General features: G+C 41.7%; 1 protein-coding gene across 10 annotated transcripts in view; it reads right to left on the bottom strand.

The window, feature by feature from the left end:
* AGBL1 (AGBL carboxypeptidase 1) overlaps positions 1–24070 on the bottom strand; it is a 239592-nt gene that overhangs the window by 205391 nt on the left and 10131 nt on the right. For 6 of the 10 annotated variants that reach the window (XM_086848700.1, XM_086848701.1, XM_086848704.1 and 3 more), the window contains exons 2-4: positions 8309–8517; positions 2967–3132; positions 1947–2020 (exon numbers count right to left, since the gene is read on the bottom strand). In XM_086848700.1, the coding sequence (XP_086704826.1) occupies positions 1947–2020; positions 2967–3132; positions 8309–8335 (267 nt within the window). In that variant the 5' untranslated portion in view covers positions 8336–8517. Of the gene's footprint in view, positions 1–1946; positions 2021–2951; positions 3133–8308; positions 8518–17200; positions 17239–24070 lie in introns of all 10 variants that reach the window. The other 4 variants (XM_086848702.1, XM_086848699.1, XM_086848705.1 and 1 more) reach the window with 2 other exon arrangements.

Below are 24070 nucleotides of genomic sequence, written 5' to 3'. Positions count from 1 at the left end.
GCCTCACCCATATCAGATGTGAGAACCAAAGCCAAACTGTGGCATGTATTCAGCTATTACATTAAAATAAAAACCAAACCAAAGAAAAAAAAATGAGAAAAACAAATCAAAACAAAAAAAAAAAAAAAAAAAACACAAAACCAAGCAGGAAAAGTTGGAGCAAGAGAAAAGGATGGAGACATGGCACAGATGACTGGGCATTACACTACAGCATTATGCAAATAATTCAACATGACTATGTCCCACCAAATTCCATTAAAGAAATTATTTGCTCCTGACAAACAGATTCATTTCCAAAGCTGTTATAAAAAGAAAAAAAATAAAATTGCCTGAATGCACCAGTGCCCATGGCATTTCAAACCCTGAGCCACACTTGGGTCAGAAAGCAGAGTCTGAAGTGTTGTTTGGGCAGAGATGAAAAGGCAGTGAAGACCTGCCTGGAGCATGAGGTCAATTGAAAAGGATTTGCCACTGAGAGCATAACTAATGCATAAGAAGCTTCAAATTTCAGATGGAAAAGAATAGATGGTTGATGTGGTGCTTTTTATTTTCATAGAACTCTCTGAACAGTTCCTGATGGGAGGGTAGAGCCAAGTTTCAGTTTGGTTGGTGTTGCTAGCATGCATGGATATGTGTTATGTAGCTGTGAAAATGTTTATAAATCACATCAATGCCAGCAAATATTGTGCAAGAGATCTCATACAAAAAAAAAAAAGTGGGTAAGCTGAAAGTTCATTATCCATTCCCTGCTTGCTTTCCCTTTAGCGAGGGTTTTTTACAGGAGATATATGACCAGCAAACCAGACAAACAGTATTTAAAACTCATATTCAGAATAAGCTCTTAGGCAAAAAAAAACCCAAAAAAAAAAAAACAACCCCAAAACTGCTTACATCTACTTGGTAAATCCTTATGAATAATGAAATAGTTCAGAAGCATAGAGGAGCTTTTTCTGAATGAATAACTAATTAAAGAAGGAGATAAATCCACTATGAGCCTTATTCCTAATGAGCATCTTGACGAGCTCTACTATTCAGATAAAAACAGCCAGACAGAGCAAGTTAGGACACTCAGATAACATGTGGGGGGGTTAACTTCCTTTTTTTTTCACTGAGTAACATCAGTTTAATATTTGAGGAGAAAAAGACACTCCCTTTTACAGAAGTCTCAATCATTTCTAATTAGACTGTATTTGCAACTTCATTTCTTTAATTTGCTTTCCCAAGCCACCTTATGTGGATAAGACTTATTAGGAGGATTCACTACTTCACATTTGCATATGAGCTTGCTTGTATTTTCACAACAAAAAAGTTTGCACCCTCATCCTCAACTGGTAGGAGTTGGTTTTTTTTGCCAGTTAGGTCACTGCAGGGAGAATGCTAAAGGAGAATTCAGAGAAGCATTGAATAATTCATTGTATTATTTTTCTGTGTGCAGCAGCAAATAAAGAAGGAATATAGGTTCAAATGCACCAGCTGTGGCTTAAAAGAACTAACCTTTTCCTTAGGGTAGGTGCACAGCCCAAATATGCTCTGATATGGGAATAAAGAGAGGGTTAGCCTTTCCTAGATGATAAATCAGTTTTCCTTAAGTGCCATTTTCCTGGCATATGCCTAGTGGATCAAAGATCCACCATTAATCCCTGACTGTGTATGTGATTCTGGGCAGTCTCTGTGCAGGAACAGAGAAGGCACCAAACCCCCTCCAGCCTGGGTGACAAGCATGAAAGTGAATAGAATAAATGCAGGGTGCTTTTTAGTCAAAGTCAGTGCATTCTCCTTTCCTTCTTTCAAGTATCCTCCTATTATCCATGAAGTGTGCTCACATGGCACCACATGTACATCTACATTGTCTCCTTAGATAGTCTTTCAGGGTGTCAAAATGGACAATGAAAAGTTTAATTTTCCAGTATGTAGATAATTATGGGAACTATGGCTCATATACCTACTTCCTCTTTACTCTCCACATCCTCGTTCTCCCAGTCTTTTTCAGCCTCTTCCTCTCCTTCACTTTCACTGTCACCTGCAGAAGTAGGAAGAGAGCCAAAGGTGTTCAACCGAATATCCCTCTCACACCCTGCAGAGATACGAGTAAATTCTCCTATGTGTGCCACACAGCCCACAGCCCACCACAACCCTGATTAAAGCAAATCCCATTTGTTAATCTCATATAAATGAATTTGGCAGTAATTCTCCCAGTTTTTAAAGCTCTATTCTCTTGGACTCAAGCGCTGCCTTTCAAAACCATGACAAATGTCCCCGTGATATGGATCCAACTCATTTTACAAAGCAACACAGAGATTTTCTGCTTGGCTGCAATGATATTACAGGATGCTCTTAATCTGTATTATCTAGATTAGGGTGTTTCACTGCTATGATTGTTATAGTATTTCAGCATCTCCCGCACTAAATTGAATGTAGCAAAAATTGCTTCTGTGTATCATGGAGCCTTTTTCTGCAGAGTAGCTGTACTGCCTGTGCTTGAGTTCTGCTTTCCAGCAAGAGCTCCCATCTTTTACTCATGCAGCATGACTGCTATCTGCTTTTACTTTAGAAAAGGAAAAGGATAATAATTCTTGCAATTCTTTACTGAAAAAGCTGCAGGGCAGTTTTCACCCCCTGAGCAGCCAATGCACAGGCACAATTATATCTCCATCTGTTACTGGGGAGCAATGGCATCTCCAGCCTCTGCTATACTCACTCTGCTCCTTTATTTTTAATAGATAATAGCAGAATTTTTTTTTTCTTCCTTTTCTTTGCTCCTTTCCATCTTCTCTCATTTATTCTCCAAACAGACTCTCACAGCTCAAGAAGACCTGGGAGTTATTTCTTCCCTACTGAGTGACACTGTAGTTTATCAGATTAATTTTAACCGTAAACCTCAGGATTATGCCAAGTCTTCCTTCCCCAGATTAATTCTCATGTCATGCTCCTTTTCCCCCTTCTGAACTCACCCTTTAGCCATTTACCTTCAGATCCCTCACATGGAGGTTCAGAATTGGCATTCCCAGGAAGAGGGAAGGAATAGGAACTTCTTACAGTCACCACAGGCAGATGCTCCTTGGGGTAGCATTTTCTCAGAATATGAGTTGCAGTAGTTATGATAGGATCCAGATTTTTGCAAGATAGACAGTCCTAGAAAACAAAGGAGAACTGTATTAAGAACAGTCTCTTACAAGTCCTCCCTGTCACACATAATCCCCCAGAGCAAGCCACTCTTCTGGTGAGAACATAATTCCCTTTACCGCTCATGATTCACACCCATAAACTACAGCAAAAAAAGTCATAAACTTGGTTTTCCAGTCCTATAAGATTTACAGGTTTACTCTTGAAATAGTCTTGTCTAGTTGTCACTTTCCAATACTCCTTTTCAAGTATTTCTTAAATTCTGGAATATTCACAAATAAAGGAAACTGTGCTGTGATTGTACCTGAAAATCACGTGAAAGTTCTGGACATATTGCTTTATACTGTTCACATTGTTTCCCCTTCTCTTTCATCAATGAAGAAATATGACTGGAACAGCAAGGCCTGGAGTTCCTGCAGTCCATCTTTTACAGACATATAGGCTGGAATGGACCTCAGGGGACTTCCATCCCTGCATGTCATTTGGGAGACACAGCATCCCCGAGCTCTGCTCCAAGACATTGTAGTCAGAGTACAATTAAAGGAAACTGGCACAGGTAACAATATTGCTGAAGCAATATCATTTTTAATGTGGATTAAAAAATGCTTTGTGGAGCCCATGCATATGTTTTGTCTTCCAAAATCTGTGCTTCTGCACCTTCAGCACAGCTATACCTGAGTCACCATGCCAAAACTCAGAGATAAACACAGTTAACACCACTATTTCAGTGTATTCAGGATAAACAATGTATTCTCAAAGAGAGCACTCCCTCTGTACTGAACAGAGTACTCTGTTCTCTGTGGTTAAAACATTAGGCCCAAGAGCTGTTCTGAAAGATCACTATATATTACCTAGTCATAAAACAATTAAAAACTGCAATTCTGCTGCTATAATCCATAGCAGGAGATAGAAATGTAAGGATTTTTAGAGCCCAGGTATACTTTGAAGGCAGAGAATATTTTGTATTTTTGTTGTAGTATTGTGCAAGTGAGCTCCTCAGACTTTTGTTGCAAAGAAAACAAACCAAAATCCCCACAGGACTAAAGCAAAAACCCTCTGGGACATCATAGAAATGATGTATGTCTTCATACATCACAGTGTATGTCTTCAATGTGACAGGGGCAGGGAGTTTGGATAAAGGAATGATAGTGCTGCACAAAGGCAAAGTCGTTTAAAAACAATGGGTGCAATTCTCAGAAAGCCCAGGCCCTGGATTTGCCCAAACACAGCCTCCATCAGAGCGGCTGAGTCATAAGTGCACTGTCCTACCCAAATTCACAATTTTCACTCTGCCTCTCAGCATACTTTCTTCAGTGGTTTGGAACTAAGACTGAGCTCAGCAGAACAGGAATGCAACTTAAATAAGCAGCAAGAATGTGCTATAAGGCAAAAGAGAAATATTTCAATGCCTTCTACTACCATTTCATAATTTTGCATCCCTGCGGCAGAGATAAAACAGAACAACCAAGAGGGAGGAACAGATACTTCGTGCCATTGTCTGACAGCCCATAGCCAGGATTTGGACTGGACAAAAATACCTCAGATAATCCAAACATTCAGCAGAACCAGGCAGAGGGCCAAAAGAACTTAACAAAGCACAAAAAATGACCATTGGAACACAGCTCCTGCCTGACTAACCTGATCTCCTTCTAGGAAAGGGTGACACTGTTTAGTGATGGACTTGACAGTGTTGGGTTAATGACTAGATTTGATCTTAAAGGCCTTTCCCAATCTAAATGATACTGTGATTATAAAGCACTTTATTATAAACAGGAACAGGAAAATGGCTGTATTTGGGTTCTTTTGGTTGTAGAGGATCCTATGCTGTTTTCTCATGTATGATTGAACAGCATTATAAGATTCAGTGGGATTAACCAGGATTCCTGTAGGGAGGCTAGAAAAAAATCATCTAAAGCTGACATGCTTACAAGACTCACTACAAGAATTTTAATATGTATTTCTAGTTCTCTGGCTGTTTGGAACTAGGGGGAGAGAAAATAAAATTATGAAAGCATCTCTAAGGAAAGTTTTATTATGGGTAGAGCAAACACCAAGGAGAACTGGTTGCTATTTCTGTTTCACTTTATTCACTCCTTCATATGGTTGCCTTTGTTTGCTTATTATTAAAGGAAAGATTAGGAAAGTTTGTCTACATGTGGGAACAGGCTAATATTCTTAACACTCTACTAGTTTAGTTTACTAAAACTGATCTGTTTTTGCTAAAACAGTGAACACAGGACTGTTTAATTACCTGCCTTGGGACAACCATCTTAATTCAATGCCAAGTGAATTTAAATAGTCAAGAACAAGGCACGTTCATCCAGACAATGAACTTCAACACATGGAGTTACTCAATGATGCTATTTGAAAGTCATATTTTTCTGTATGGCAAATTAGCTCACAAGTGCAAACAAGCCTTCAGGTACCTTAGAGGGAATTTGTGGGACTGTTTTCATTACTGCTCATAAAGTGCTCTCTGATTCTAAGGCAACACTGTTTACAAATGACTGAAAATTATTACATCAGAGTATTGGAAAAGCCCTTTTTACTGGCACCTGGGAAGCAGACAGTAGACTGCTCTGTATGTGTGTAAGCTATCCCATTTATTTTGTGGTGGGATAATGTGAATAAGGGAAGAGTAAATCCTTAGCTCAGAAAACTCATGTAAAGCTAACCTGGATTCAGATCTGGTTTATAATCTCTATATTCAATCTTTTCTCCACTGAATCTGGAATAGAACATGTTATGGTATGTGATATATATTTTTTAAAAAAAGGAGTTTTCTATATGGCAGTAAGACAAAAGATAGTGGTACTGATGGATGCTCCTTACTGGCAAACAGAGAGTGGAATACAGGATAATATTATCCTAGAGTAGTATGGGAAGGCAACAAGGCAAGCTTAAGAAACCAGATGGAAAAGTGATAAAATATCAAGATAACATTCCATGCAGCAGTCTCTCTTAAAGCACATACAAACCTGTTTTCTTGTCTCAGAGTAGGCAGCTCTGCCACTGCACACAAAACCAGACAGTGCTAATGTGAATATACCATTTAACTGTCAGGAAAATCTAAGTGCAGGTAGGAAAAGGGAATGGGAACAGAAGGTACTTCCTCTCCATGAATGATTTCATTATCTAAAATTATTTTTTATTCCATGTAGAAGCAGAATTCAAAATACCTCTAAATTCCCCTATAATATCTCTAAACTCTCCTCAAATAGACTAGCAGTCACTTCTAATCTATGTGAGGTGACAGTTTTTGAACTATTGGCTCCTCCTGTAAAGAAATAAGCTTAAGGGCTATTAAAAGCTCAAGTATTTCATCTGTCCATCAGCCCAGACAATAGGCAGCCAGAGAGGTTTCAACTGAAAACCAGCCTTGTAAGTAGAATTTCCACTGAAGTTTAAAACAAACCCATCTAGGCAATACTGTTTTCATTTCAATAAATGTGTCTGTATAAGAAAAAACAAACAAAGCTTTAAAAGTTTCAGCAGAACTTCTCTAGCCAGATTTTAACACCTTAAAAATCTCATTAGCTGCTCAGGGTTTGGTCCAGGTTAATCACCAGAGCCAGCACATTCTCTAAAGGCACTAAGATACTGTCCACACACAAAGTCATTGCTTTCCCAATCAGGAGCTGTTTGGCTTGTCCTGTCTCCATCACTTTTTCTCTTGATACAGCCTGTTGTCCATCTCAGGAGACAAGATTTCCCATCTTTCTATCATGAAAATGATGAAGATTTTCTTGGCAGCAGCAGCCTCTACCTCCGGTTAGAGTAGGGAAGAGCGTGAGTGAGACCTCCCAGGGCTGCCAGACTCCTGCCAACACTTCATGTCTTGGAGAGACACTGCAAGACTGACAATATCCCAAAGAAGCACTGAGAGAATATTGAGCTTTGAATTTATTAACCTTGGTTATTTCTTGTCCAAGGTCTCCCTAATAGCACACATGGGGTAAAAAAGCAAACTGGAGGCCCCTGCAGCTGTCATTTCCGCTCCACTTCTGACCTTTGGAAGGATTAACATTATCAGTGTTTTCTGGAGCCTTGGTATGTCATTTCCTGTTTGTTCACCCAAGGTGACCCCACGTTTGCACTTCCCATGGAGTTGCTCCCAGGCTGAGCTATCAGGAGGCGTTAGCTCAGAAAGCTGCCTGGGCTGTGGAAGGCTCTTGAGAGGGAACAAGCCAACATCCACCCTCAAGCAGCTGTTTCCATCCACCCTGTTCACCTTTCTTCAGACCAGGGACTTCTCATTAACAGAGGTCATAATCTCTTGGGAGGTTCTGCTGGCTCTGGCCACCTCATCCTAAAGAAAAGGTCAATTCTTCATGAGGAAAGTGAAGTGAAAAAATTCCAGAAGTCTCCCATACACTGCTGGTAAGAAATGACTCACAGAAGAATCCTTCATGACAGTGATGGAAAAGGGGAAGAAAAACACACTGAATCATAAGGCAATGGATTTTTTTTTTAAGGGAGAAGAAGACAGACATTTCTTTCTGATGATTCTAGAGTGAGATAAGGCATAGCCAGTGAAAATGACAATGGAAACACTCCTATGGAGTCACACAGGTGATTTTCTCTAAATTCAAAGCAAGCTAAGGAAGAATTTTGCTGAGAGACTGAGGGAACTCTCAATGTACCTGCCTTTTCTATACCTTATAGGCAGCCCATCTGCAGGACCATGGCATCTTTCTTGAGCTTACACAAATGTTTCACAGGATTAAATTTTAACCTTCTGAAAAAACTGATGATGGACATTTCTCATTAGGAAAGGCTTGGCAAAACGAGAATTTTATTTAAAAGGCTGATTGAGTGGAATTATCTGGACATTGTAAAGGAAAAACTTGCAAAATACCTAAGCAATTCCTCTGCAGAGATATTGTATTACTCTTCAGGAGAAGTCCAAGCAGGCAGCAGGATGCGCAGCAAAAGAGAAAAGAAGCAGCTAGAAGAACTAGAATTCCCATGCATCTCATAGGAATTAAGATTTGTTGTAAACTGAAACATTTCAGCTTTTCTAAAGTACCAACTCTGTAAAAGCCAATAATTGTTAATATTATCAGTTTTTTCATCTGTATGTCCTATCCTGAATTTAGATAACGATGGAATTTCTTGCAGTGGGATGTAGAACCCAGCCCTAACCACCAAATCACCTCATTTAAACACAAAAAGCACAATTTACCTGCACACTTGTGAAGAGAATCTCCATTCCCCGGGAACCAAAGAAAGTCTCCCTGCCCAGCTGGATGTTGGTGATGTATTTTAGGCAGAGTAGAAGACCCCTACGAATGTAAATGTAGTTGTTGGAGACATCATTGCGATGCCAATCTTGGTAGAGTCTCAGCAATTCACCCAGGTAGCCTCTGTTCACTGCCCGGCGGCTGTTTGACTCTGAAAAGGAGAGAAAAGGCTGAATTAAAACTCCTTCCTGTTTGGTAATTGTGGCTTCTCAGTGCTTGAACTCAGACTTTAACACCTGCTCATTCTGGCTTAATGGTCTCAGTTAAAAAAAATAAATATATTTTTATGTTTTTTATTATTTAAAATGTTATTTGCCAAACATGACCTATGTTCTTGGAACAATTCATGAAAAAAACCAGAAAAACACAACAGTGTCCTGTCTGGAAACAGGAACCCTCCAGATGAACCAAACCATAAGTCTTTATCTCCTTCCAAGTGCTAATAAACCTAATTCCAGCTGCAGCACCACAAGATTTCCTGAAGCTACCAAAGCTCCTGAGGAGTGAGAAAAGCTGAATAAAGTAAGAGTAGTCAACAGCATAAAATCTTCACACAGTGCTGCGCTTCAGTCCTGAGAGAACACCTTGCTGAGATCAACAAATTCAAAAACCTTATGGCTGTACAGTCCTGTCACAGCCACAGAAATTATGTTTAACTTCTAAATGTATTCCCACAAATACCTGTATAGTGAAAGCCATGAATCAAGTGATTCTGGAAACTCAGAGTATTTAAAAATTAACAAAACACCAACATGAGAAACAGGAGTTTGGGCTTCTTTTCTGTTGCTATCAGGCTCTAAGATTTTAAAGGTCACATTCAGATAATGTTTAAAGGCTTTCCTTCACAGACAAGAAAATTACAAAAAAAATATTTTTTAAAAAACAAAATTTCTAAGAACATAAAATGAGATCTACAATATTCCCTTAATCATGTAGCTCCAGGATATCAGACTGAAAGGAGATAAAGATTATGACCTAATACAAATTCTGCAGAGGTTCTAAAACACATCCCTTCACCTACTGCATTCTTTGCCCAGGCCCTCAGGACATAAAAGCCATACCAGACTCCAGGCTCCCTCCCTTCAAACCAAGCCTGCCCAAATTTTCCTGACTGCTGCTGACATTCCTTGCCTGACACACACATTAAAAGCTGTCAGGAGCTCAGTTATGAACTGGGGGGCCCGAGTAGCATATGTAAAGGCAGGAGCTCAGCTCTCTGAATGCCAATCAGTGCTTGCAGCTCACAGCAGATGGCTCTTGCCACGGCTGCTCCAGAGCCAGTGGGCTCCAATCCCTTTCCACTCCATTACAGTGCCAGAGCCTCTCACACAGGCACCTCTAAGCCAGCAGTGGGGACTCCCGGGACAGGAGAAGCAGCTAGAGGTTCAGTGAGAGAATAGAAAGATGCTGCCTGAAGAAAATCATCAACAGGAGAAGCCATGGAAGGAATGAGCAGGAAGCAGCATGGGCAGCAAACCTCAGTCCCAGTGATGAAGTAGATGGAGACATTGGAAAGGGAAAGTCACCTGAAGTCATCTCAGTCTGCTCTCTGCTGTAGATTAGCAAACCCTTACCTAGAGGTGGGATTGGAGGGTTTTTCTTCTACCTGGCCTGGTCCTGCAATTTTCTCTACCTTTGGCACCAACCAGCACCCCCAGCCCAGGTTGCCAACTCATTTTAATGCTGCTCTGCATCTTCACAGCACCGTGCTGTCATGGCCCTGCACTGACCTGCTGATCCCACAGCAATTCCAGTCCTACACGGCTCTGCCCAGGCTCCCACACTGTGGCCTGCAGCTCTCCAGCTCTGCCTCCCCTTGCTGGTAACCACCTACACTAACTCTGCATTCTGAGGCTCAGTGGTTGTCAGCGTGGAGAAGGTCACCCTCCTCCTCTGACCTTCACCCTGAATTTCTGTTTTCTGTTTGACCCTGTGAGAAAACTTTAATTGCTCGAGAATCCCTTATCAATCCCAATGATTTTATTCATGATTTCCTGTTAATCCTCAACCAGCTGTCATGTTTACTAACCTGAAAGATGACTAACCCCTTAAAATCACTCAATCTTCCTTGAAGAATTACTCAGGAAGCTCTGTAAAAGTCAATAAGTGTATAAAACATGACAAGAAGAAGAAGAGAGTTGGGGAGCATAAGGCAGGGACAATTTAGATCAGACTCAGAGCTTCCCTGAGCTGTTCAGGGACAGATGAAATTGGACTAGATCTAGGGTTTTATAGCCTCTAGCACTCAGAGCTTGAAGTCTAAGTTTTCTGTGTCAATGTCAATAGGAAGAGGGAAAAACTAGAAGCACTGTGTGTAGAGCTTCTTGGGGAATTTATTGAAAAAAAAAATTCACTCAGAGTATGTTTGTTTCTGAAGCAGATTTCCACATTTGAATCTCAGCTCCATAGGGACCAGAACACACAACTGTCCTATGCTTCAGTTTCAATACTCACTGGAAAGCATGGAGGAAGGTGAGCAGAATAATTTTGCCATTTCCTCACATGTTTTCTGTAGTACTTACTACCTTCAGGATCAAAACAGTCTCTTTTTAAAATGAAGCTCAGAGAGTCTATTCTGTGAGAAAGAGATGGAGAGGCAGGACTGGAGTTTCCTGAACCCTTTGATCAGAAGCAATGAGAATTAATTGCTGAAGGGGCAAAAAACACATTCATTTTGTTTCTCCTGTCTGATTTCATTGATTCTCCTCTGCTCTCCTGTGCTGTCAGTGTTTTTCTTTATTTTTTCTGCCATTTTTTCAGTTCTACAGTCAATAAAGTAGTGAATAAATGAAAGAGGAAAGTATGCCAAGATCTCCAGAAGGCAGAATGGGGAAAAGGAGGCCTCCCCACCTGTCTGTGTCTGCTGGTCTCTCCATCTAGGGATGCACCATCATGGGTATCTATCTATATTTTGGCACAAATACAGATGGTGAAAATGAATCACACAGGTACAAGCAGCACTGCACAGATTTGTAGGCAGCAAGAACCACCCCTCCTGGAGTGAGTGTGTACGATCTGTGTGGTAAATGGCAAAATGTCCTGTCTTTTGACCCTCTTCCTGATATTCTTTAGTTAGGCCCCTTCCTTCTCCCTGGCTATGGCAAATGGAAATGGAAGTTTTCCACACAGCTTTCGGAGGTGCCCAGGGATGGTGCTTTCAAGTGAACAGAAGGGATTCCTCCTCTCTTGTGAGGCCAGCAGTGGGAATTCAGCACCAAACCCCAAAAAACCTGATTTGGCTACAGACTGGGCTGATCAGTGCTGCATTAACAGCAAAAATCTGACTATACATCAAACACTTTAAGCTATAAACATCTGCAGCCATCAGATGAGCTCTCCCTCTGGAGCAGCTGGATGTGTGGCACTGACCTCCCCTTGAGCAGGGACAGCTCTCAAGGTTACCCCTCAAGGCTGAGGGATCCCTTCCTTGCCTGACACCAGACATGGATGGCTTGGTAAATGACATTTTTTGTACGTGTGTGACATTCAAGACATATAGTGAACTTACGTGCTCATCTTTGGATCCCATTCTAACCTCAAGTGTAGTAAATAGTAGAGTGTTACCCTCCAATCCATCTGTACTTAATAAATATTTTACCTACCCATGTTTATTTATTAAAACTAAACTAACTACTAGATCAGATCCATCAGAGCAATCTCTGGCTCTTGCCCTGTGACAGTCTGTCTTCCTAATCTTATTCTGCCACCTCTGACAGGAGAGCACTGTCTTTCCCACCATCCCAAACCTGTCCCTGCAATCCTATTTTCTTTACAAGAGTTTCACTTCTGCCTGGTGAGACCAGGGTAAAAGGAAAACTTTCAATGCCTTCTTAGTTTCTCACATTTCTAGAGCTGCCCCTCCTTTTGTAGATTCCAAGGCAGTGCTGCTCATCAGTGAAAGTTTGACCCTGAATCACCTATTCTGCTCCCAAAAAACATCTGATATGAATCTCCAGCCAACAAAGAAGCCTCAAGTGGTTAAAGCTACATCTAAATTAGCAAAGGGATCTCACTAGAAAGAAAGCCCCAGTTTTGATGGAATTCTCGTTCTGTGGTGGAGGTCTAAAGTCAGGTTTTCAGTCTGAAAGATGAAAGCCTCATGACCACCAGTGCTACTGTGGACAGTTCTGAAGCCCTGTTTGCCATCCAGTCCCTTCTGAAGTGTTTGCCAAGAACACGGGTACCACTGGAAAACATGCAGCATATTTAATCACAAAACTGAATTACACTCAACCTGAAATATGATGAGCAATGCACTGCTTACCAGGCAGAACAAAGAGATATTTATCTTTCTGTCTATCTGCTTGAATCTCTTTGTTGATGCCACTCAGCTGATTCATTATGCCAAGAACATACATTGCTACAGCTTGGAGATAAGAATACTCTGCTAAATTAACCCTATGGCCCCTAAAGCAGTGAAAAGAATAAGAAAAACTCCCCACTCTGCTCTAGTGATTGCCTCTTGGGAATGAAAAATGCAAGATATCTCCTACAGCAAAGAGAACACAGATGTTTTATTCGGTCATTGAGAGGCCATTTTTGCAGAGAAAAGCACAAGGGCTCTCCATAGAAACAAAATTAATTGTCCCCATGAAGAAAGAGAGTTATACATTAAGTCCTGGGATCCCTTCAGACCCAGTGGGCACTACAGCAAAAAGGTGCTATTAGCTCAACTCCTGTTGGAAGCCAGAAGACTGCCCCATAGTTTTGCCCTAAACAGTTTCCCTTTTTACATTTGATTTCAGTCTCAAAGTATCTCCTGGTTGCAACTCGTCAGAAAACCAGAAATAAAATTAAAAACAAAAATACAGTTGTACAAAATCTACAGTGTGATTTTTCTGACTGAAGTGGTTTGAAAGAGTTTTAATAAGGATACCAGAATTTGGAAGACTTCCTCAAATTCAGGCATTGAATTTTCTGAAGCCAGATCATCACTGAATGTACAAATACTGCCCATGCCAAGACAAGGAGGTAAACAATCATTATTAAGGATGTAAACAGAGAATAATGCAGCTCCTCAAAACCTAGTTTTCATTGCAGCCACCCTGAGAGGAAGCTGCCATGCCCCAGGAGATAAAGCCAATATTTTGCTCTGGAGCACTGAGTTACTTTCAGTTTTGGATATGTCTATGAATGAAAAGTCTTGGGGAAGGAATATAAAGGACATAGGAAAATTATTTTCTTTCCCACAAAGTGGCTCTTCTCAAAGAGATCAAAGTATAGAATCAAGACTGTTTGCTTTCTGAAATTCAGGAAGAAAAGACAGACACAATGCTTGGTTTAGATTATCAGGAAAGGAACTCCAAAATTCAACTCAGATCACAATACCCAACAAGGTGTGATCATGGATTTGGAGCCAGACTGACACTGGAGTTTGAATCCAGAGAAGGATAATAAAGACTTAAACTGATGATGAGAGATGGGTAGCTGGTGCAGTATGAGGCAAATCCCAGACATTGTGCTGTTGGCTACAGGAACTGGGATGGTTTAACAATGGGGTATTTCGACTCGAGATCAAAGACCTGCCTCACTAGATCTGTTGCCAAGCAATATGAATTCAGTTGTAGAGAGTGCAGGCCTTTCACACACCCTAATCTTCTTCTTTGCCAGAGCATCACTTTCTCCTCCTCAGTTACTTGCTCCTCCTTGATGCCAACATAAAAGGAAAAGAATGACAATGATTATTTTATCCCAGCAGCCACAAAATGTAATTCTTATGGTTTAATAAAAAAAAAAAGTGGGTGAGAGGTTAAGTAAAGGTTTGCTGATGGAAGATGGGGAGGAATGAGTAGGAAATGAGAGATAAAAGGCTGTGGGAGAAGGCAAGAAGACAGCAAAAGGAGGAAAAGAGAAAGAATGGAAAGGTTATCAGCAGTAACTGCTGTTAGCACACAATTGTCTTGATGAAATAAGCACCATCAGGAGGTCACCACAACCTGTCTTTTTTAATTGCTCATCACAATTTTACCAGGCAAGCATTGCACCATGCCCATGCCCTGCCCATTTCCCAGCCTTTTCCCTCAATATCCGCTCAGCCAATGCCTCTGAGACCAGCTCTAGCTAATTTCCTTAAAGACATGCAAACCGGTAATTCTGGGAAGCACAGATAGTCGGGAATAACAAACACGACCAAAATTAGATTAAAACAACCTGCTGATAAATGAATTACTCACCCAAAATACACATCGGATTAGGTGTGGAGGGGATCCCTATAATCACATCGCCACCGTGTGGCTCCTGCTCCCTCACATCCCCTCCAGCCTCAACACCCCTGGCACGGCTTTCTGCTTGGAGAGCAGGTGTCCAGTTTTATTCCACTGCCCCCAGACTGGGAATGGTTTTCCTTGTTTATTCTGGGGTTTGGGTTCACTAAAAGCAATAGACCCCATGGCTGTGAGTGCCCTGGAGAGCATCCCACACCTCCGAGCACTGCTCAAACAATCTCCAGCCCCTCCACACCAGGATCTTGGAAGACACAGGAGTGCTTAGCAATGAGCTCCCCAGGCCTTAATACAGAGCTGAATCAAGACATGAAGACACACGTAGAGGGAAGAATTAGAGCAAAGCCAAAGGAGTCAGGATAAAATAGCATGCTCACTCTGGGACAGAGAGAGGAGACTTTGGGAAAGTTGCAGTGCCTTATCCCACCTCAGTTTATCTACAGCTATCAGGATCTGCCTCCTCCTCCCCACCCTGGCCTGTAGTGAGCATCTAGAAATTCTAGAAGGAAGAATGGACATGAGTAACACTGAGAAGTTTGACTGTAACTTCAAAGAGAAGAAAAAAAAAATAAATCTTGTGATGCTCTCACAGCAATTCAGCACCACTATGGATATTTACCAATCAGAATGTTCAGCTTTATCGTAAAGTCAGAGTTAACATGGTGGAGAGACAACAGATATTAAAAAAGAAACAAGGCAATGGAGGAAGAACTTGATGCAAGCTCCTTTGCTGCACATGGGCATGGCCATAAAATACTCCAGGATATTTGCAGAGAGATTAGTCAGGAGTGAGAGACTAGCTGATGATCAGACAAGAAATGTCTTCTCCATATCAGTAATCTGAGCTTTCACTGATAGAAAGGTGCAGCACTGCCATTAGAAGGCACTTAAATTTCTACTCCTCCATTATTCACCATCTCTTTGATTGTCTCCATGTGGCAATCACTGGCTACAGGGACACAGGACAACCAAAGTCTCTCATCTCTCACTGGGTTACCCAGCATTTCTTCCCTGTTATGGATGAAGCACAAGTTTGTTGTGTTCCATCACTCATTTCTTTAGACTATCTTATACTTCCCCCTCAACAGCAACAATTTCCCAGGTCCATCTGGATTGGTAACTTTTTCTTACACCGATGTCTCTTTTCCAGGCACATCTTGCTCCTTGCAGTTATGCACCTGATAAATGAGCATTTAGCATCAGCTTCTGTTAAGAAGGAGACAGAAGCCAAGCAGTTTCTAGCCAGCCCATGGCTCTGCAGGTGAACAAAGTCTCAACTAGAGCCTGTGGAAGCCCAAGATGAAGATGGATGTTTCTGAATCCATCAGGGAGACACACTGCCATCTGCCTGCTCCCTTTAAAACTGCTTTCTCAGCACAGCTCTGCTAAAAGCAAGAGGGACACTGAACCTACAGCACAGCCCCGTGTATAACCATAATCCCCTGGATCACTTTGGGCTGAAACACTCAAGGACTGGCCTACAGGGATAATCCCAGAAGGACCATGTTCTTTTCCTGGCTTGTCTTACAGCCTTCAGCACCATCAAAATGCAATCTCCCAGCCATTTCCCAGCAAGCAGGTTACTGAAATGCTCAAAAAAACCTCACAATCAGTCCACCACTTCACTACTGTAGCACTTTCCAGGATTCCTGCCTTCCATTTAGTTTATATCCCAACTAAAACATGCTCAGGTGCTTCTGGCTGCTTTGCTGTGTACAGCTTTACTCTGTTTTCATAAGCAATTTTCAAGTTCTATAGCATTCACCAGATTTGATCCTTAACATTCCAAGAATCCCTGCACCACTTAAATGCAGTGAGGCCAGGGCCACAAATATGTTAACTGTGACAAAGAAAGATGTCCTGGTGCAATCCTGAAAAAGAATTCATCGCTCTTCCAAGTATGGTGAATTTATCTCAAGGAACCAGAGCTAGTTTCTCACATCTCCTGACCCACACTTCCCAGAAGACACAACCTGCTCATTTGTATGCAGCTACCAGAGCAGCCTGCTCCAAAAGCCTGGAGCTTCTCATGCCCTGAACCATGGGACAAGGAAAAAACTAGAATACATACTTGGCCACTCAGAACTGCAGAAATCATCCAAAAAGCACAGTTCAGGACAATTTCTGGTACGTGATGCTCTATTTGATTTTACAGTATCAGCATCATATCCTAAATACCAGCTCCATTACCTTTAAAAAATAAAAGAACAACTGAAAATAGACCAGCTGAAAATATATTTTCCTAAAATCACTTTACCATTCACAACCAGTGCTGTTATTTACATCCTTTTCTCCCTTTCCATGGAGGAAATAACAAATTGGGAAGAGCAATTCTCCCATAGCACCAAGCCCCAGGAAAACCAGTGCTCTCTAAATACTCAAAATAAGGGTCCAGCCTGGCTCTCTGGGCACCATCTCCCACAGGGCTGGGGGTGCTCTGAGAGTCAGAACTGGCAGAGGGAACTCCTGCACTACTGCCTCTTTCCTGTGCATTGCTCTTTGGGACCAAAGGATGAGGGATTAACAAGGGAGAATGAGGTTCAACAGGATCATTCTGACCAGCAGCACAGCACAGAAAGGAAAGTCAGAAAGAATATGAAGAAAAAAGCTTACTTGATTTCAGCAGAGCTGCCAGAGCCCCAATGGCTGCCCTGGGGAAAGAAGAGAGATGGAGAAATAGTGTCAATTTCTTCAATAATTTTTGTAACCTTCATCTTCACAGTCTTCTGGGCCAGGCTTCCCAGATGGTCTAAACTGACAGCTTATGATGGACTTTGACAGAACTGCAATGTTTTACACCAAGAGAGGACCCAGCCTCTGCAGCTGACTCAGTTATTCTAAAAGACTATTAGCCCTCTAGCTTTACTGTTACACTGATTTGTAGTGACCATTAAAATTTAAAGCAACACCCACAAAGTGATCTAACAAGGTTTTTAAACTGCTGCCCCAGAGCTTTTTCCTTGTACCAGAGGCTCAGCACATGCTCATTCCAGACACAAGTGCTTCTATCTGCATCAGCAGATAACTTCCATATCAGGCTGGGACATCAATGCCAATATTTACAGCAAAATCCCACTCCTTTTTCTATTTTCCCAAAACAAGCTTCATCCCCTATCCTCCCTCCCAGCTTTAACTGAAAACCAAATTGAATTTATTTTAACTGAAACCACATCTGGCATTGCAGGGGTATGTGGAGGGCCCCACTCAGAGGAGGACTAGTAGGAAAGGTGCAAATGCTCTGTATTAAGACTGCTTTCAGTGGATAAAGGCAAGGACAGACATTTCTGAGGATGTTCTGTGTCATTTCATTGTGCAGGTAAGCAAGTGAACCAGACTGAGCCAGCACAGCACTGGTTTGTCTAGGAGTTAGTCTCCAACATTTGCAGCTTGAGAAGCTGAACTGAGACATCATTGCTCCCCAGCTTCTGGAGGCAAGTTCCTTCCTCATGTGGTAAAATCTCCATCCCACTTGTCTCATAGAAGATTTTCTTTCCCAGTTGTGTTCTGCTGGAGGAAGATCCCTGTTCTAACATGACCTACTGCTGTGAAGTTTCAAGTGCCCAGAGCTGGTTAAATAATACAGCTACAAAAGCCTCCATGTGCAAGGATTCCTTAAAATGTAATCTCTTTACAAACCAATCCCCAAATAAAATTGTATTAAATTCCATACTGAGACAATTATCATCCTGCAGCAAACAAATATTTTTTGTCACCAAGCTCCTGTTCATAGTGTGTCCTAACAGCATCTGAGACTAAGATTCAAAAGCTGGTTCTTGCTGATACTGGGTCAACATCTCTATCTGAAGTCATTCTCTCATAATGAATCTGTCAGAGTTCAACAACAGCTTTACAAACTGCAAAGAAAATGCACTCAAATACAGACAGAAGAGGAAATCAGTAGCTAAAAATCTCAGCAGTGGAAGCACAGTCATGCTTTCATTACTTCAGCTCCAACTGAACAGCAATCATTCAGATGGTGGAGGAGTAATGTCATCCTCCAGCTATGCAGTCTGCTCAGAAAAGGAACACTCCACAGCCACTGATCACTCAGTCTCTCCCCAAGTTTATAGTCTGGGACAAAGTAAACAACTCCAAGCAAGTTAAAATTCCACCCAGAGCATCTCCCAGAGCTCACACTCCAGTATGTGTCCTTAAAAAGAGACTGCTCTGCATACCTATATTTTACTGGCCTAAACTGATGTCTCAATCACCTGCCAGAGCAGCAGAGCAATGAAGGAATGACCAGAGTATCTCTGGCTCCAAGCAGAAGAGTTCTCAGAATTTCCTCTAAGCATTTGTTTTATGTTGGGGGTGTTAATGAGCATTCCTGAGAGTTTCAGCAGAGCTACACTAGTGTCATAGACAACACTGACAGTAAACCTCCCATCAGAGAATAAATCAGAAAATCTGGATCTTCCAATACCTTTGGGGGGGATTCTGTGCACCACACTGTATGCAGGCAATTTAATTCATCCTCAAAGGATCCCAGAATTCCCAGAGCATGTTCTCAGTCTAATCTCCAGTTCCAACTATCTGGGTAGGGCCTAGGTGCAGGCCCAGTAGACTGGCTCTAATGATATGCATTGCTTAAGAACAGATTTTGAGAGAAAAAAAACCAACATAAAAGACATAAGGATAAACTGCAAAACAGGTAAAATAAGTTTAAGGGATAAAACAGACTTGCCAAGGATAGAGCAAGCCAGACTAACTTGGTATCTTTCTGTGATAAGAAAACCAGCTTCCCCTACACAAGGGAAGTATGGCAGATCTAATTTTTCTGTACTTCTATAAAGAATTTGATATGGTGCCACATTGAAAATTATTAGCCAAGCTGGAGAACATGGAGATTATTGTAAGAATTACAGTGTGGGAAAAGAATTGGTCAAAGACTCAATGACAGGAGTTGTGCTGGAAGAGGAGTTATTAGTCTAGAGGGAACTTGTGTGGAAGTCCTCAAGGATCTTTTCAGACTGATCTTATTTCAGCTTTTCATTAATGACCTTGGCACAAAAAGTCAGAGTACACTAACAAAATCTGCTGACCGTGTGAAGTCAGGAACTGCTGCCAATAGCAGGGAGTTCAGAATATCTTTCAGGAGTAACAAGATGTTCTTGAGTTCTGAAGGAATAGAAATGTGATGAAACATAATAGTCAAAGTGCAAGGTTAAGCATTTAGGGTTTAATAAGGATTACTGTTATGAGCAGGGGCTCATAATTTGGAAATGAGTAGAAGGACACCCTGGATATATGAGCCCATTAAGGTATAAGGACAAGCATAACCAGCAGGGTGACAACCATGAAAAGGGACAGATCAGGTCTCAGAAAACCACTGCCAGTGGAGAAGAGAGCATGGATATTCTCACAGAAGGCTTCACCTGAACAGCTGTGTGCAGAACTCAGAAGGAACCATACAGAAATGTGCCAAGGCAATCATTGTGGCAGTGGAGTCGTAACTCATTAGGAGTCTTAAAGATCACAATTTAGTCACCTTAACAAAATTATAGCCAAGAGACAACTGGATTGTCCCCCTCAGACACTCTGGGTGGCAGAGAAGTAAACACTAAGGAAGGCAAAGAGATACTTAGGCTGAGGAAAAAATTTGGCACTAGGACAAATGGATATAAAATGGCCATGAATAAATTTAGCTGGAATTGAAAGGATGGGTTTTAAGCACTGGAAAATGAAGGCATGAAACATCCTCTTGGCAGCAATGGGACAAACAACCTAATAACTTTGAAAAGGCAGCCTGGAGTGCTTATAATGGGACTGCCAGACCCCGTTGCCAACGAGGACAGGGCCTGAGAAAAGTGACCCAGGAATGACTGTACCCCTATAGCCTTACATTTTAAACATAGCTATAATGGGAATGAAATGAGAAACATGTATTCAAAGTGCAGAGTTAATCAGCCAGCCCAGAAAAGAGCAGCTGCTTCAGCTTAAGATCAACTTAAGATGGAAGTCCGAAGAATCCAGTGTCCCATGGCCAACAGTGCCAAGGAAAGCAGGCAAGGCCACAGCAGATACACAGTGCTAGGACTTGCAGAACAGATTCAAACTCCAGCAGGTTTCAGTCCAGAGAACCCAATAAGCTAGAAATGGTGCCTTTGGGTCTCAGCTGGCAGCTGATTTTGCTTCCATATTTTTGCATGAGAACTTTTGAACTTGTGTAAAGTCTTAGCATTCACAATTATCCTGGAAAAGGACTTCACACCTACATTGTGTAGAGAGTCAACTACCTGCATTTGTTTTAAGTTTGGACTTTCAATCAGCATTGTAATTTGCACATTAAGTCAGGTGTTAGCCACCCCCAGAATATTACTTGTCTTTGATGCTGAACAAAATCAAACACACAAAACACCTTATGGGAAACATTAAATCATAGAAGAAGAATAGAAGCAGAATAGGCTTTCACTGAAAGTAGAAGCATTGAGACATCAGCAGAGTTACAGCAAGCCAGGCAAACAGTGTTTGTGATAATAGCAGCACCTCTCAGCACCATATGGCAAACCAACAGCATCTTTGCTGCCATCAGGAGATACGATGAGATGAGCAAGCCTGGGACAGGAAGACAGAGAGAGGAGTTCATAAACTGTGCACAAGAGCAAGGACAGGGCAGGAGGAAGATGAGAACAGGAGGAAAAGTTTAAGAGCACAAGAAAGATGACTTGATGAGCCATATGCCAGACCAGAGAATTTGATAGCGTGCCCAGAGCAAATCTCTGCATTTGTCTCAAGAAGGAATAGAGGGGAGATGAGGGGGGGAAAAGGGATTAAACCATTTAAAAAAATGTGCCAAATCTTTCCAGATGCCTTCCTCTGATTTTCTGTTTTCTGTGGTAATACATTAGCAAAATCTTAGCTATTTTGTCAAGTCCAGTGTATCCCAAAGGAGACTCATTTATACATTAACAAAAAAAGATGTACAAATAAAGTTGCACTACCTTATAAAGCGTAATAATAAATGCTGCTCCATAATCAGGAAACATTAAAAATTCCCTGTAGTAGAAGTCGAGACAGCCACTCTGAAGAATGGAAAACTTTGAAGTGTTTCCAAGTCAGCAGCTTGGATATCTGGGCAAGAGTACAACTTGCAGACAGATAGACAAATGCAACTTCCAGATCCCGTGCTTAGGAACCAGGAGTAACAACAAAGAAAAACTCCGTGTCCCAAGCCAAAGCACAATTGGATTAGCCAGTAAAACCAGGCTGTTAAAGAGCCTGGACAAAGGAGCCCTGTGCCTAGGTCACCCTTTAAAATCTGAGCTGCCAGGATATTTTTTGCTGGAAATCACTTCAGACAGAGGAGCCTGAAAACCAACCTCTTTAATTCCAGCTTGTTAGCAAGGCATTAAAACTTACACTAAAGGCAAAGTCTCTTACAGTCTGCAATGTCCCACACACTGCCAACAGGTGGAGTTTGGAGATCCAGCTGTTGTGTACAGATGTGCTTTCTGTGTAATGCTGAAAGATGAGGGTGGAAAAACCCACACACTCCTTTTCTAATAGATACATCTATTTCAGTGACCAGCATGTCTCATTTCCCAGGTTCAGCTCAAAGGCTTCATTGCAGCATCTTCCAAACATCTCTGCCTGCTCTGGAGCCTGTCAGATTAAAATCAGTGAAAAGGTACAGCCTTCCAGCCTCTTTCATCTCTGCCTCCCAGAAAGAAGAGTGACTCCAGGCTTATCCTCCAAGCATCCTTACAAGTATCCTACTTTTTTTACAGTGTGTCCCCTACAGTGAGGACAGCTGTATCCTAAAAAGTCACACTATTCTTTGGAGCTCTAAATTAAATTAGCTTCAAAGTAGAAACAAAGAAGACCAAGGTACATGAAATACACTTAAAACCTTGCCAAAAGAATGCCCAGGTGTTTATCACAGTGCAGTGCAGAGCTGGCACTGCTTCCCCAGGCTGAAGCCATACCTCAGAAGATTGTCAGATCCCTCTCCAGGGTCAGATGTCACCAATATGGCTGAGGCAGGCTGTGACAGCTTGTCATTCGCATCAAGATAAAGGGGCTGGAAGGTTCACAATCAGACAGAATTCTTAACAAATTCATCACCCAGGCAGTTCCAGGCTGACAGTGTGAAAACCCAGCTCTCCCACCCCAGGGACACATGTGAGGGGATGGGGAAAGGGGCTCAATACTGGGAAAGGTTTGATTGATTAAGAGGAGAGGTGAGGACACTCATCGAGGCCATATCTGCTAACAAGCACCAGCAGAGCCCTGTAGAACATCTCATGCACTGTTAAAGTGTGTCAGGGAATGTGGTGAAACCCCTCTCCTTCCCTCAGGCAGCTGTCTTCCACTCCCAATCCAGTTACTACACAGTTCAAAAGAGCCTGGTGCTCTCTTGGCTCACTCCTTAGTTGTTGTTTTATCTGTAGCTCATCCATTCCCAGCAACTTTTGCTCTGGAAACCACAGGGATTGGCATGAAGACTCTGCTGACAGAAGAGAGTGTGCTCCACACGTGGGGGAAGACACCCAGCCCCATTTTTCTTACTTCTGAATCATTCAGCCTTAAACTTTTCTGAGTGTCCATCCATAGAAAGGACAGGAAAAGGACCAAAACCTGTGCACCCTGCTTAGGGCATGGTGAAGTCAAATGACACTTCTTGGTTAAATACCCAGGAACCCTGGGCTCAAATCTCAGCAGGACAACTGAGACTTCTTTCATTAAGAGAAATTGAACTGCAGGTGCTTTGCCACTAGGGAGTCTCTGATAGTGAACAATTCAGGGAGAGTTTGGGAGTACCAAGGGGTTTTTGATGTCAGAAAATAAGGCTGCACACACACCACAGTGCTGGAAAACCACTGAAAGATTTTCATTTTATGGATACTCTCAATTACTAGCAGTGAAATATCCAAGAGCAGCTTGTGTTGCTGACAGTCCAGGTAGAGAAGTATCTAACATGTCACTGCTTGTGCCCAGAGCTATTTGAGAGCAAAAAAGGGAGGCTGGTTTCAATGCAATCAAGGCTAAGAGCCATAGCTCTTCCTGACTGCTGGTTAGCATAAACCATCTCTAAGGCAGCAGTAATCTCAGGGTACAACATCTTTAAAAAGCACTTTGTAGTGAAAGGTTCCCTTGAGCTGTGTTTTAAATAGTCACCTTGCCTGCATGGAGCCGCTGCGATGGATGGAAAACCTGAGTTCTCATTTCAGCTTTTCTTGTGGTTTTCAGAATTTTGAGGTCTGTTTTGTTTGAGGGTTTTGTTTGGTTGGTCTTTTTAACCAAAGAAATAAACATCTTTCAGAGAAACTAATTTAAAAAATGTGTACAACATAAGAGACTTGAAAAGGACATGAATTATGAAGCTGAAGGACTGAGAAAGCATAATCTTCCTTGATCTCTTCCAAGAAAGAAGGCTGACTTGTACAGAAGCCTTTACTTTAAGCAAAAGTCAGATGTTTCAGAATAAAAGAAGGAATGACTTATATTGAACACAAGATAAAAAACTCAGTTCTTTTTAATCTA

Source organism: Cyanistes caeruleus, chromosome 13, assembly GCF_971803275.1.
Source record: "Cyanistes caeruleus chromosome 13, bCyaCae1.hap1.1, whole genome shotgun sequence".
In the NCBI taxonomy this organism is placed as follows: Eukaryota; Metazoa; Chordata; class Aves; order Passeriformes; family Paridae; genus Cyanistes; species Cyanistes caeruleus.
Note: the sequence above shows the minus strand (reverse complement) of the source record. Positions and strands in the feature narration are given on the sequence as shown.